At 40.8% G+C, this 15119-nt stretch overlaps 1 protein-coding gene across 2 annotated transcripts; it reads left to right on the top strand.

Annotated features, from left to right (window-relative positions):
• Positions 1–622: 622 nt before the first annotated feature.
• On the top strand, positions 623–10377 carry rabggtb (Rab geranylgeranyltransferase subunit beta). Of its 2 annotated transcripts, none has more exons than XM_088597972.1 (9): positions 623–734; positions 4169–4276; positions 4826–5023; positions 5519–5624; positions 6263–6315; positions 6442–6552; positions 7340–7465; positions 8190–8339; positions 9217–10377. In XM_088597972.1, exons 1-9 carry the CDS (start codon positions 732–734, stop codon positions 9355–9357), a joined length of 996 nt encoding a protein of 331 aa, XP_088454098.1. In that variant the 5' UTR covers positions 623–731; the 3' UTR covers positions 9358–10377. The 2 variants fall into 2 exon arrangements, with proteins under 2 accessions (XP_088454098.1, XP_088454097.1); XM_088597971.1 differs by lacking the exon at positions 623–734 and adding an exon at positions 3570–3662.
• Positions 10378–15119: the final 4742 nt, after the last annotated feature.

The raw sequence follows: 15119 nt of genomic DNA, 5'->3' as shown, positions 1-15119 counted from the left end.
GTGGTACAGGATTTAGGTGCTGATGCAGAATACTTTTAGTTGTTGCAGAGATGTTGGGATCATATGAGCCTAAACTCAGTCTTGACACAGTCAAGCCCAGAATAGTTCTGTTGCACCCATATCTGAACATCATAGAGACACCTGTGAAGTGCAGAAAGCACAGTGGTATTTGATTTGGTCTCCTGGTAGATCTGAATGTTATCAGAAAATCATTAATTACCTTAACAAAGGCTGTTTTAGTACTGTGTCTCTCTGCAAACCCCAAGCCAAAAGGCACAACGAGCACATGAGGAACTTCTAATTGAACTACAACTGCCCTTTCAGAATTTTTCTGAGAAAAATGCCAACTGGGAAAAGCAGTTTGTACTGTGATCGCGCTTAACAGTAGACACACACGTGGGAAGTTTCGATTTGAGTTTAATGTGTAGATATGTGGCGACAGATAAGTTGGTATCTAAAGGCGTTTTACAGAGCCAAGATGGCGGATGCAAATAAGCAGTTTCCAAATACTGTATTTGACGATTAAATTGCTTCAGACTGTGCTGTCACACATGTGAACTGTGAAACTCAGTAGTAGTCGTAATTTCTGTATTCATTAATCTTTTTATAGAGCGAGGATTTCTTTAAACAGAAAACTTATATAATTACCACCCTCCTCCGGCGAAGATTTGGGCAGGCTTTGTTTTATGACGTAATTATTGTGGGACGCGATTCAGGGACATCACCCAAGAATGGTAGGTGCTGTTCATCGGTCTACATATTTTGTTTTCTTATATGTATATGTGTGTATTTCAAGGATGAAACAGAGGCATTTGTCATATGAAATAATAATGTCTACCTACCGTTCTGTACACGTTTTAAGCACACTGCAAATAGAAGTGACATGTCCCAGAGCAAAAAGCTGTTAGACCGTGAATAGAAATGAATTTAAATCCTGCAATTTTATAAAGGTTTAAATGCCTGACAGCTAATCGCGAATGTGAGCCGTTTCTTAACCTGGTAACGCTTTGACTGCATTAAAAAATAGAATAACATCTGTCATTTAACAGAAGCTAATGTGCTTGTCCGCAAACATATCCCTGTCGGAATTTAATGGCATCTGGAGTGATGCGTAACTAGACGTTGAATCATTTCCCTTTGTCATACAGGACGTTTGGTGTATTTCGATGTTCCGCATTATTGGTCGTAAGACATCGTTTTAGGAGATTAAAAACTCGTACGTTAAATATGTTTTTAGAGGAGTGGTTTAGGGATACGTAATGGATAATTTAAGCGGTGAGCATCGGGAATTGTGCTACAACAAAAACCGTTTTCTGACAGTTGGTCCGTCTAACAATCTGAACAACAACAACAACAAAAAAAAAAAACATGTTGAAAAGTTAGAGCAACACCAGTCAGTATTCGGCTTAGCCAGTGGACATTTTCATATGTGTTCATATAAACGTGTACAGTGCCTTGCGAAAGTATTCGGCCCCCTTGAACTTTTCAACCTTTTGCCACATTTCAGGCTTCAAACATAAAGATATAAATTTTTTATTTTATGTGAAGAATCACCAACAAGTGGGACACAATTGTGAAGTGGAACGAAATCTATTGGATTTTTGAAACTTTTTTTAACTAATAAAAAAATGAAAAGTGGGGCGTGCAAAATTATTCGGCCCCCTTGCGTTAATACTTTGTAGAGCCACCTTTTGCTGCGATTACAGCTGCAAGTCGCTTGGGGTATGTCTCTATCAGTTTTGCACATCGAGAGACTGAAATTCTTGCCCATTCTTCCTTGCAAAACAGCTCGAGCTCAGTGAGGTTGGATGGAGAGCGTTTGTGAACAGCAGTTTTCAGCTCTTTCTACAGATTCTCGATTGGATTCAGGTCTGGACTTTGACTTGGCCATTCAAACACCTGGATACGTTTATTTGTGAACCATTCCTTTGTAGATTTTGCTGTATGTTTGGGATCATTGTCTTGTTGGAAGATAAATCTCCGTCCCAGTTTCAGGTCTTTTGCAGACTCCAACAGGTTTTCATCCAGAATGGTCCTGTATTTGGCTGCATCCATCTTCCCCTCAATTTTAACCATCTTCCCTGTCCCTGCTGAAGAAAAGCAGGCCCAAACCATGATGCTGCCACCACCATGTTTGACAGTGGGGATGGTGTGTTGAGGGTGATGAGCTGTGTTGCTTTTACGCCAAACATATCGTTTTGCATTGTGGCCAAAAAGTTCGATTTTGGTTTCATCTGACCAGAGCACCTTCTTCCACATGTTTGGGGTGTCTCCCAGGTGGCTTGTGGCAAACTTTAGACGAGACTTTTTATGGATATCTTTGAGAAATGGCTTTCTTCTTGCCACTCTTCCATAAAGGCCAGATTTGTGCAGTGTAAGACTGATTGTTGTCCTATGGACAGACTCTCCCACCTCAGCTGTAGTTCTCTGCAGTTCATCCAGAGTGATCATGGGCCTCTTGGCTGCATCTCTGATCAGTCTTCTCCTTGTCTGAGCTGAAAGTTTAGAGGGACAGCCAGGTCTTGGTAGATTTGCAGTGGTCTGATACTCCTTCCATTTCAAGATGATCGCTTGCACAGTGCTCCTTGGGATGTTTGAAGCTTGGGAAATCTTTTTGTATCCAAATCCGGCTTTAAACTTCTCCACAACAGTATTACGGACCTGCCTGGTGTGTTCCTTGGTCTTCATGATGCTCTCTGCGCTTTCAACAGAACCTTGAGACTATCACAGAGCAGGTGCATTTATACAGAGACTTGATTACACACAGGTGGATTCTATTTATCACCATCAGTTATTTAGGACAACATTGGATCATTCAGAGATCCTCGCTGAACTTCTGGAGTGAGTTTGCTGCACTGAAAGTAAAGGGGCCGAATAATTTTGCACGCCCCACTTTTCATTTTTTTATTAGTTAAAAAAGTTTCAAAAATCCAATAGATTTCGTTCCACTTCACAATTGTGTCCCACTTGTTGGTGATTCTTCACATAAAATAAAAAAATTATATCTTTATGTTTGAAGCCTGAAATGTGGCAAAAGGTTGAAAAGTTCAAGGGGGCCGAATACTTTCGCAAGGCACTGTACGTGCTGCAGAAAAGGCTGTCTTTTTCTGGGGTTTTTTTTCTGATACCTTTGCGAATGTATCGCAGTTGTAAATAATACTTCTTTTGATGCTCAGTGCAGTGTCTTGGGGGGGCATGTCACTTTCTCCGTCTGTCTAATTCCACATGTAACTGTTTGTTTTTGGACAGTTTTAGTGTTGATGAACAATACCTTGTGACCTTAAACCGCTTCAGTCTGATTTCTCAGTGGAATTAATCGAGTAACGCGTTAAATCAGTGCATTCAGTTCCATCCCACGTAATATCCCCATCCTGTAAAAGACGGTTAAGGATTTAAGTGGCACTTGTCATGGGGTGTTCCAAACACATGATCAAACATGTCAAAAACCGCAAGTAAGGGTGTGTTTGTTTCCAGTACTTGTAGGTTGTCTAAAAAAAAAGTTATAAAAATATGAAGAGATGTGTCATTTCATTGTAACTATTTAATTTAAAGATTAGGAGCTGATTGCTCACAAGAACAAAACGATGTATCATCTGTGTTGTGCCAATATTTTTGTTTCTCTAGGAAATGACTGTGCACAAACTTGTTGTGTTCCTAATCAGGTCAGTCAGTGTGTATCTATAGTCATTCACAGAAATGTACATTTTTCTTGTATAAAAATGCAATAACCCCCCATCACCTCAGTAGTTATTTATGTATCATTAAGGTAAGCCATTGCAATTTTAAATCCTAAATAATTGTAATATGTTTATTGACTAATTTTATCCTTCAGTGTCCCTCAAATATAGTTCATTTGAAGGAAATAAAAATTAAGAAATTAAAAATGATTTTTTTTTCACTAAATAAGTAGAATTGTGTAGTATTTAAGTCCAGAAGGTTTTCTTCTTATAAAAGAGAAACTGTAAAGTCCACACACATAGTTCCTTGTAAAGTAAGCTTATCTGATTTCTGTAGTAAATTAATACTTGCTTTACGTGTAATAATTACAATACAATAAAAATAATGACATGTTCCTAAAAAATGCACATTACTGTATATTGTTTTAAAAATCGCTCTTTGTTTGAAAATGTCTGTGGGTTGCCTTTACTAATCCTCTGCGTTATTCCAGGGCACTCAAGTTAAAGATGTCGTTATAAAGCCTGATGCTCCAAGTGTGCTTCTGTTGGACAAACATGCAGACTATATCGCAGCTTATGGTACCAAGAAGGACGACTATGTATGTATCTGCACAAGTGACAAAGGGCACACTTTCTTTTACTCTTTCCTTCATGATCCAGTAATTAGATCTGTACTTTAAAACACAGAAGCATTTAAGCGAGTAGCATTTTCAGGTGCTGCTTTAACAGCAGGAATGAATCTAGCTCTTCATGATTTAAGAGGCAGTGGTTTATTACAGCAAATCATCAGAAGCTGAAATTGCGTTTTCGTTTTTGAAAGAGTGTATCGTCTTTTAAAGAAGGGCAAAAAGTTTAGAAACCCTCTAAAACAGCCATACCTCTCTGAAACCCTTCCAGTGTTTTCTCAGTCTTGGTGAGTCCAACCCAAACGGCGGCTAAGCTTGTGATTTAGTGAGTGAAACTGACTTCTTTTTCCGTAAATCCATGTTTGTCCTTCCAGAAATGAGAACAGATGATAACGCTTTTTACTCTCACTGGTCATCCGCAAAAGTGGATACCTAGGAGATGGCATTTATTAAAGACCTCCTGGTCGCTTTTTCAGTGTTGATTTTTGTGTTGTTGTTTCGGATCTCTCCCGTCTCCACCAGGAGTACACTCTGTCGGAATACCTGCGCATGAGCGGCATCTACTGGGGTCTGACGGTAATGGATCTGATGGGGCAGCTGCATCGGATGAACGAGGACGAGATTATAGAATTTGTCAAGCAGTGCCAGCATGAGAGTGGAGGAATCAGTGCCAGTATAGGACATGACCCTCACCTGCTCTATACTCTCAGTGCTGTTCAGGTACAACTCTTAAAGAGGTTGTTGTTTTTTTTCCCCTCTAGGTTTAACCAACCGATTCGAGATTCATTTTGATAAGTGCATTTGGTGACCAACTTGCTGTGTGCCTAACAGTTTCTTTTTAAAAAAGCTTAGATGAAATCTGTTTTCTACCTTGAAGCATGATAGCGGCCATCTCTTTCTCTCTTTAATATGAAAAATTAAAAGACCAAATGGTGTGATTCTCATTGCTGCTTTGTGTCTAGAAAAAACAGTTCCTGGCATAAACCTGGTGTAGACAGGCTGTTGAAATAGTGTCAGTCTTCCAGTCAAACACGTTTAATCTCTTCACCTGTTTTCTATGAGAGGTTAATTTAACCTAATATTTTAAATTTATCTTGTGAGTTTTTAAGTCTTACACTCAGAGAAAGAGATATTCCCCTTTTATTTCAAAATAGCTAATTGTCGCATTTGCGTATCTTGGATTTCTGTGTTCACCGTTTTTCTGGTGTTTTTCAGATTCTCTCTCTGTACGATAGTCTCTCTGTGATCGATGTGGATAAAGTGGTTGAATACGTGAAAGGGTTACAGCAGGAGGATGGATCTTTTGCTGGGGACAAATGGGGTGAGTGGATTGTTTTAGGTGTCATTTATTTGAATGTGTGCTGCTAGTCGATAGTCCAAGTGTTTCTTAAAATGTTTTATACTTCAGCACATTAAAGCAGTGGAATTATTTGTATGCTGAACTACCTGTTTCCCTCTGCTGACAGCAAAAAAGTCCTCTTCTCTAGCACTAGCAGACTTGTGAGAAATGTTTATTTGTATAAAAGTCAGATGAAAAAGCCTATATATGCTAAGTTATCCCTTCCTGTAATTATCCAATTTAAATCTTCATTATTAATGCATTATATATGTCTAGTGTTTGTTACCCTCTCGTTTTACTCAGCTTGTGACTTTTGTCATTCATCTCAGACAGCGGCCAGTCCTGGTCCTGGAGGGCTAGTGTGCCTGTAGGTTTCTAGTCCAGCTCAGATCCTGAAGAGCCGACACAGCTGGTTACTGGCTTAACCAGGACTTTAGCAGCTTCTCCGAGGTCTTCGGGCCCGGCTTCTTAAACCCGCAGGTGCACCAGCCCTTCGGGATCAGGACAGCCCCGATCAGAGCTGTCTCTCGTAACATTGCAATGAGAGCCTGTGTGATTTCGATGGTTCCTGTTAAGAACATCGAGTCTCTAGTTACATTTGTGTCCTTGTTTTGTTCTAGGTGAGATAGATACGAGGTTTTCCTTCTGTGCAGTGGCAACCCTGGCTTTGCTGGTAAGAGCATCTTTACAAACTTCATAGTGTCTGTTTATGAGACGATGGTGTTTGTTAGCTCTAATTCTGCCATTTTTTACTCTGTGCCTCTGGCTTAGCGTTCAGTGCGAATGACTGGTCTTTCAGGGCAAGCTGGACACCATTAACGTAGACAAGGCAGTGGAGTTTGTCCTTTTCTGCATGAATTTCGATGGAGGATTTGGCTGTAGACCGGGCTCAGAATCTCATGCAGGGCAGGTAGGTTTTTATAAAAACCTTTGTCCTAACAAATAAGTATATTATTGCACGCCTTAGCGTTTGTGTTTCAGTATGTAAAGTTTAGCCATGACCCCCATTGCTGTTTAACACGTGCTTTTCTGTTGTATAGGAATGGGTGTGTCACTGGTTCGACTTGCTCAAGAAAAATGAACGAGTACAGTATCATTATCAGTGAATCTAATTACAGTAGAAAAACAACAACGACTCTAAACCACTTATAAATACTCTTTGATAATCTTATCTAATTTAGAAGTGGAGAACAAGAAAGATCTGATTCTTCTGGAACATAGATCAATACCCCAAGCAGTCTAAAGGAAGCAACTGACTACAGCATACGACGTTTGATGACAACACACATACTATATGTCCTTAGGCTTGACTGTATTGTCAATTGATTATACATTTGGAGGAAACATCTCATTATATCAATTAACAGTTACTTTGTCCTGAATAGCTGTGAGTAACATAACGTAGAACAGGCGATGTTCTTGATTAGCATGGCTCATTTTCCCTGTGTATTTTGTTCTGATCAGTGCTGCAGGCTGTGTGTTTCAGGCCATCAGCTTGCAGGGCCTGCAGAGGTTTTGGTTTCTCTTAAATTCCTTAGATGGCTTAAGAAGTAAACAGAGCCTAAAATATTCCTCTTTTTCTTTTTTCTCTGCCTGCTCTGTGTTTTTTTTTCCCTTTTCTTTGTCTCTGTGCACGTAGGCTGCCCGTTGCAGTTAAGGTTGAGCTGATAATATCCGTGGGCGCTGTGTTTTTTCAGATTTACTGCTGTACGGGTTTCTTATCTATAACTGGGCAGCTGCACCGGGTGAACGCAGACCTGCTGGGTTGGTGGCTGTGTGAGAGGCAGCTCCCATCAGGGGGACTCAATGGGCGTCCAGAAAAGGTATGAAGAAGGACATCGTTAGGAAGCCAGTTAAATGCATATCATTGGAAAAATGCATTCTGGAACGTTGTAAATAAATCCCGCTTCCCTTATGGAATATGCATAGAATAAATATGGCTTTTAATTTGTTGTTGTACTTTTGAAGTTAACCGAGGAATGAATCATTCATTAAGCACAATCCAAGGAGCCTAATGCATTCGTATGAAATCTGTTGCAAGACATTGGAACCTTGTTTGTGCATTACTAGAGTGAGCAGTCCAGTTCAGAATTATTATTCAGAATTATATGGTTTTTCTAAATGTGTCTCATGTTGTCGTTTTGCACACTGCCTGTTGCCTCTGTCTTTCTTTTATTATACATTTGTATTGTTGTTTTTTGTACTACTTATTGTCTGAGAGCTAGCTAAATAGCATTTCGTTATACCATATACCTGTATGTGAGTATAATGACAATGAACTTGAACTTGATAAGCAAACATGCATCTGTGTGACCTTTCCCAGATTACTTCTGTAGAAGGCTGTAAATTATTAAAGGCGTCTCTGTTTTAATCATGGAAATGGAAATACTGTACGTGCAGGGCTGATAATTGATTGGTTGGCAAGTGTTATGTCTTTTGGTGCCGGCTTGTTGTATTCAAGTTTTTTTGAGGACAAAAAAAATGTGGACCCGAACTGCGCAGGATATCAGTGCACGCATGACATTCATTTTCTCTCCCCTTTCGCAGTTGCCAGATGTTTGTTATTCATGGTGGGTTCTTGCCTCTCTGAAAATCATTGGGAGAATTCACTGGATCGACAAAAACAAACTGCGTTCTTTTATCTTGGCCTGCCAGGATGAGGAGACAGGAGGATTTGCTGACAGGCCTGGAGACATGGCAAGTGGCGCCTCTGCCCCAGATTAACCCTACCTGTCTTGCGATTGTAAAATCGCAGACCGCTCCTTTAACGGGAGCATACAAATGAGCTCAGCTCAGCACAAAATAATATGCAAAGGAACAAGTAATAGGTTTATTCCATGCTGAAAAAAAGAAGAAAGAGAACACAACGTTTCGGCCGTGGAGCCTACGCATGCTGACGCAGCTACCCACCTGAACAAAATAATATGGTTCACTTTATTCTTAGTTCAGGTTTCTGGTGGAAGATGTTAATTTTCTCTTGTTTTGTTTTCATTGTTGATTTAGCACTTTCAGGAGCAGGCCTGGTTTCTCTCAGCCTGGCTCACACTACACCCAGCAGACCCTTGTGTTCAAATGGGTTAGATACGCGTCGATAAGTACAGATTATATCGTATCCCACGTGCAAAAGAAAAAAGATTAATTTATTTATACCAGGGCTGCAGAAGTCCATGCTCTCGGCATTCACCAGACTCTGAGCTGAAAATTCTGATATCCACCAGCAAATAGGAGAACAGACCTTCGAATTCTTTGTGTATATGCCAGTACAGTATGTACTGTTCACAATTAAACTTGTACTGTTTTTCCACATACATTTAGGCATATGTGGACTATTGTTTACACACTTCACAGACAACATCACTAGTTTCCCAGAAGGAAGGAGCCTGATTCACGCTACATTGTTAAGTAAGCTGTAATATATCCATTTATTAAACCAAGTAACATTTAATTCTGAACACGGGAGGAACAAAATGTGTGTGTGCCTCCTATTTCATTTACACTGTCGTCAAAACATTTACTTTTGTATCTTGCTATGGATTTGAGACCACCTCTGATTTGCCGTTTTCTTTGATGCTAGGTGGATCCTTTCCACACCTTGTTCGGGATAGCGGGATTATCCCTGCTGGGAGATGAGCAGATCAAGCCTGTGAATCCCGTGTTCTGTATGCCGGAGGAGGTCCTCCAGAGAATCGGTGTGCACCCTGAGATTTTAAGCTAGCTCTCTTTTGCAGTAACGCCTCACCTTTTTCCCTTGTGGAGAGTGAAGAATTCGTGACAATGGACAAGTACGTTAAAAAGTACATCAGGAAGAATCTTTATCCCGCTGAGGACGGAGCTAAGTGTGGAACACCTGCTGAAGTTGTAATTAACAAGTGAGATAGGGTATTGTGCTAATTCGTTTACAGTATGACCTTATTATTTAAATCCCACTTATTTTAAATAACACTGTGCTTTAATGAAACTGAAAAAAAAAAACCTGTCAGACAGACAGTTAAGGGTTTCAACATCAACTGCATATTTGGGGGAAAAAAAGAGAATACTGAACTGGTTCTGTCCATTTTATTTTTCTTGTGCTAAAGGTTACATCCAGTACGTTCATATTCAACTAATGGAATATGCAATTATAGTTTTAAAATTGAGAAAAATGACACATTTCATTCTCTTGCAAGATGGATTTTAATGAAAATGCAGACGCCGTCATTACTGTATAATCTGTAAATCTTCAGAGATGTGCACACTGATTTATATTGTGATGAACTGTGATATTTGCCTCACATTTATGCATCAGGTAGAAGATACTAGAAATAGTTTAGAACATGTTTTCTTGGAAGATAGACTATTAATGTACAGTAATACTGCATTTCGTTAATCAGAGGCATAATTACCCTGATTGAAGAGAAAAATAAGTGACATGTTCCCTTTTTGTCTCTTACGTGGGGGCTCCTTACCTTCACAGAATCTCATACCAAAAGCGTTTGAAAGCAAAAGGGTTTCAGTCAAACAGCAGCTTTCAGGGTCACTAAATGTACCTCATTTAAGGGGATCTGTTTTTTGTAATTTCTTACAACCAAAATTGTGAAAGCAGCCCTGTTTTCATGCGCCTGAAATGTTTTACCTCTGTACTTTGCCTTTTTATTGATTGCTGTTAGCACATGTCACAAGGCGCATTAACCACAGTCTAGAGTCACTCACTGTATAGAAGAATCATTTTTGTCAATAAATACATTCATTGATCACAGCACTTTCAACCTGGTACTCTTTGACGAAACTGAAGCACTTTCCAAAGATTATTTTTGTTAGTGATGTCTCATTAGGCCCCTAATGCAACTAAAGCCATTATTGTATAGTGGCAAAACTGTGTTGCTCATAAATGAAAAGGAATTCCAACAAATGTTAGTCTTTAGTTTACTAAGCAGATTAAAAAAAAAAAATGTAAAGTCACATTTTGCCAACCTTATGAGGGAAAAGTTTTGGGACACAAACAAGAGGTGAGCAATTATTTTTGTGATTTGCTGTTACTGATACTCGCGAGTCTGCAGGAACCCATACAGTTTTCCAGGGCTAACAGTGAGGCCGGTTGAAAAGTCTTGCTCATGTTCCGGTTTTCCATCCATCCATCCAAGTGCTTTTCCAGTACAGGATTGCGAGGCAGCAGGAGTCTATCCCAGCAAGCAGCGGCCGCTAGACAGAATACAGGACGGGACGCCAGTCCATCATAGAGCAGATAAACGCAGACATGCACACACTCATGCAGGGCCAGTTTTCCCAAAAGCCAGTGAACCTGCTTGTATGTTTTTCGACTGTGGGGGGGAAAGCCATGTGAGCATGGGAAGAACATACAAACTCCACACAGACAGCACCTCAGGGACTGAGTCTGGGGTCCCAGCTCTCCAAGGCAGAAATACGAACCACTGCGCCACGGTGTGGCCCCTGTTTTGGTTTTGTTCTGCAAAACGGGAAGTTATTGTAAGCAAAGGTTTTGTGTACATTCATCAGCTCACAGATTCTGCCCTAACAGCTGTGGGTCTTGCTGGGAGAGGGCACCAGCTGCTCCGTGAATACGCTAATGACAGAGTAGCTCAGTTTCTGTGCATTCACAAGCTATTCCCTGGCTTATTTGATCCATTTTTTTTAAATTAAAAGCAGGCCTGGGCTTGTCTAAAATCATAGGGGGTCTTTGTTTTTAGTGGCGTTGATGCAGTACCGGTGAATTCCATGTTATTTGCTATCCATAGTATGAAAGGATGGGTCCTTTTAAACTTTCACATTAAGCCCCAGTCAACTTAATGCGGCTTATGTATTTGTTTGGGAGCTGTGCACTGTACATCTCCTTATTTGGCTAAGAATTTAAAATGTAAACAAAGGCAGCAGTAATGAAGTTGGGGGATGCATATTTATTTTATCTGTGAAACTATCTCCTCTTCAAAGTTGATTTCTAATGAATCCTGCATTCTTGAATCTATAATAGACTTTTCCAGGTGTCGTCCAAAAACTGCATGTTAACCTTTGTTATATTTCAGTGGTGGACGAAGTGGGTCCCCTGCCTTACATAAAACTCTTCGGGAAGAATGTCGCAATTAATTATGTATTCTTATTTACAAAATAGTTTAGTCGTTTTCAAAAATGACTAAAGCAATCATTAAATGACGAGTGCAATATTCTTGTTAACATGCTTACTCGGGGTACATTTATAGTGAGAAATGAAGAGGGCATTATAATCCTATTTTGTCTTGACAGGAGCATTGTGCTGGAATGAGCACAGCATTTTGAAGCATGAGTGTATGGCAATATGAGTGTGGTTTCCTTCGGTGCAATGGATCTGTTTTTAGGTTTGGAACTGTGATGTCACGCACTGCTGTTGGCAATAAAGGCATCTGGGAGCTGGGACTTGTCTAAAAATGTGACAAGCTTTTGAGGAGCAGAATGTTCGAAATGGGTGGAATGAATTTTATTTTCAATACAATATGTAAAATTGAAAAATAGTCTGCAGGCTATTACAGGTACAGTATGCGTCATCTCGTGAAATGGGCTTTTCTGTAATTCACCCCCGGTGCCTGGTTCCTTGTTCACAGCGCTGGGTGGTGTGGTGGCTCTTGTCACCTCCTGGGCCCTGAAGACAGATTGTTTTATCTCTATGTGCTTTGCAGCCTGAGGTAGGTTCCCGCATACTGGAATGCCAAGGCCTTTCTTCGGCGATGACTTTTTTGGGGATTTTTCAGAGATCTGCACAATAGCTGCCAGCGAAGAGCAGGGCAGCGGTGTAATTTCCCACAGATGGATGGTCCAGAGCAAACCCCTTTTCTTTCATTGTCGAAAGGTTAAAGCTTCCAAAGAGATTTCTCTGGCAGGTTTTGTTCCATCATTTGCTTACTTAATAAGGTCATTGAAACCATTTTTCCTGCAAGCCTCAGGGCCTCTCCAGCTCTGATAACTGCTTTTAAACGAGCAGAGGAGTCTTACATTTTTAGTTGCTCTGTAATTCCTTTGAGTGTTATATTCGTTTGAACAGTCTTCATGCAGGCACACCTCTTCTGTCATATAAATTTAGCTTTTTCGCTTCTTTTGAGGGTGTGTATGTGTAAACCCTTAGTGGAGAAGATGCCTCCACTACTTTAAAAGTGGTTGCCATTTTCAATTCTACACATGCGTTTTCTGTGGTTGAGGTTTTTGGTAACAGCCCACTCCAGAGGCATAAATCATCTTTGTGTTGCAAAATAATTACATCATGCCTGCAGTGCACGTGACTGTTTGGGCTTCCTTGTCACCATTGTCTCCAAGGTTAAATACAGTATCTGTCTGCCAGTCCCTGGTAATGTGCATTATGGTCATCGGGACAATATACAGTATGGGTTTCATAAGAAATAAGGAAGTTATATATGATTATTCAGTAGGTAAATCGGACCTGCTGAAATCAAATCAATTAATCCGAGTGTTTTCCAGGAAAGGTGGTATGTGGTAAACATTGTTTAAGAGCAAAGGGTTAGAAAAAAGATATCCCCTTTCTCTTCAGTAATTTAGCACTTCTGCTACTATTCTTTATGACAAAATGCTCAATTTGTTCAGTGTTCTGTTTCTGCTCCAAACTTCTTCAGTGTTAGTCTCCAAGGGAATGCACAGGCAGCTGTGTGGGGTCCTGCATTAGTCTTCATTTTCCAGCCCGCGTGCAGCCCACAGCTCAAGTGAACTCCAAGGCTCTGACTGAGATACATGAGATATCACTTAGAGATGCCAAATAAATAGGTTACAAATGAAAAAAGGGTAGTTGCTTGTTTTACTATGTGCACCTATGTTTTAGGATTCAGTAATTAACTATATTCAACAGCAGGATATATTCTATTTGCTGACATACTGTATGCTGTATTTTCTTTTGAATTAGTTGAGGCTAGCAGCAAAGATGCATTCATATGAACAATGAATGAAATGAAACCCACCTTGAAATCAAAATATATTAATGTAAGCGCACAATTTTACTGCCGAAAATCGGGGTATTGAAGTGCAGCTGTGTCTTTGCCATCACATTGTGTGGGTGTGATGCTGCGTGCAGCAGAAGGCATTTCAATTTCAAACATCTACCTGATATAGATAATAGGACTTTTAATGACTGGTGGCACGGTGGCATTGCAGATAGCTCTGCTGTCTCACTGCTCGTTGGTCCTGGGTTCGATTCTAACTGGGGGCAACGTCTGCGTGATGTTTGCTCTGGTTGTATCTTTGCATGATCCCCTGTCATACTTTTCAGGTAGATTGGAGACTCCAGATTGTCCTTGTGTGTGAGAATGCACTGGGAGAAATGTGTCTCTCTCTCCTATGCTTCTCCAGTTGGCCATGACCCTCATCAGGAATCAGACGCTCTCTGTGTCTGGATGGACTTTCAATAATATAAGTACTTCAAATTAGGAACAAGCTACAAATTCATATTAATGGAATATCAGCTGAGATTCCTTTTCACGTTTCATGTACAATGTGTTGTAATTATTTTTTTTTTTGGTAATATGGCATATTATTGTAAGGAGGTCATAGTGCCTGTCTGCTGATAAACTGTAAGTGTCTCGTTTTATGTCAAAAGTAAGAGAACAATTTCCTGAATGCTGAAGCCTTTATTTCTTTTACGTGAATTTCTAATTATCAAATTCAAAGTTCCTTAGATTGTAATTTTTTATATCTTCTGGTTTACAGGCCTAGAACATACAGAGGGCTTGACAGCAGAAGAGCACTGTGGAGTTTGAGCATAAATTTCACAAAGAGCGTGATCTTCTGTAACTATGAGACTTCATGGGTGGAAGATGACAAAGCACAGCAGTAGTTGTTAGTTACAGCAGAGTCCCGCTGGGCTTTGTTATCATCTGTGCAAGTGGCACTGTTTATCAGCAGCCAGGCCTCAAGGGCTGTGTGTCACGGACGTCCAAAGGGACTAACCGTGGGGAGCAGGAGAGCAGAAAAAGACCCATATGCGTAGCGGCGAGACGGGAAAAAGGCCCGGGCTCATAATGCAAAGAGTTCAGGAATGCCGTATAGAAACCTATGCCCTCAGGGAGCGGACGTGGGGCGCCCTGGTGCTAGGCGGGTCTCAGGACATCCGAACGTCAATGCTGAGCGAGGACAGAGTGCAAGACCCGGAAATATATAGCCCAAGGGAAAGAGAGGGACAGGAAGGACAGCAGACCGGAAACTAGGGACAGGACAGAGAAGGAGCGCCCTCTGGCTGCAGAGGGCGTGACAGTACCCCCCCCTTCATGGGCGGCTCCCGACGCCCATACAAATAAATAAGCTGCACAGCACTGGGGGGAGGAAAAACCTCATTTAACTGAAAGGAAACCTCCGGGAATCCACGGCTGAGAGCTACCCCTTCCTCCGGGGTATACACCTTTATTGGGTGGAGGAAGGGGGGGTAGAGAAGAGCTCCGGAGACTTAAAACAAAAAAGTACACAAGCACAAACCCAACAGACAAAAACCTGGGAAAGACCAGGGAGACAAACCAC

Source organism: Lepisosteus platostomus, chromosome 11, assembly GCF_059453375.1.
Source record: "Lepisosteus platostomus isolate fLepPlt1 chromosome 11, fLepPlt1.hap1, whole genome shotgun sequence".
Taxonomy (NCBI): Eukaryota; Metazoa; Chordata; class Actinopteri; order Semionotiformes; family Lepisosteidae; genus Lepisosteus; species Lepisosteus platostomus.
The sequence above is the reverse complement of the archived record's forward strand: the minus strand, read 5'-3'. Positions and strand labels throughout refer to the sequence as shown.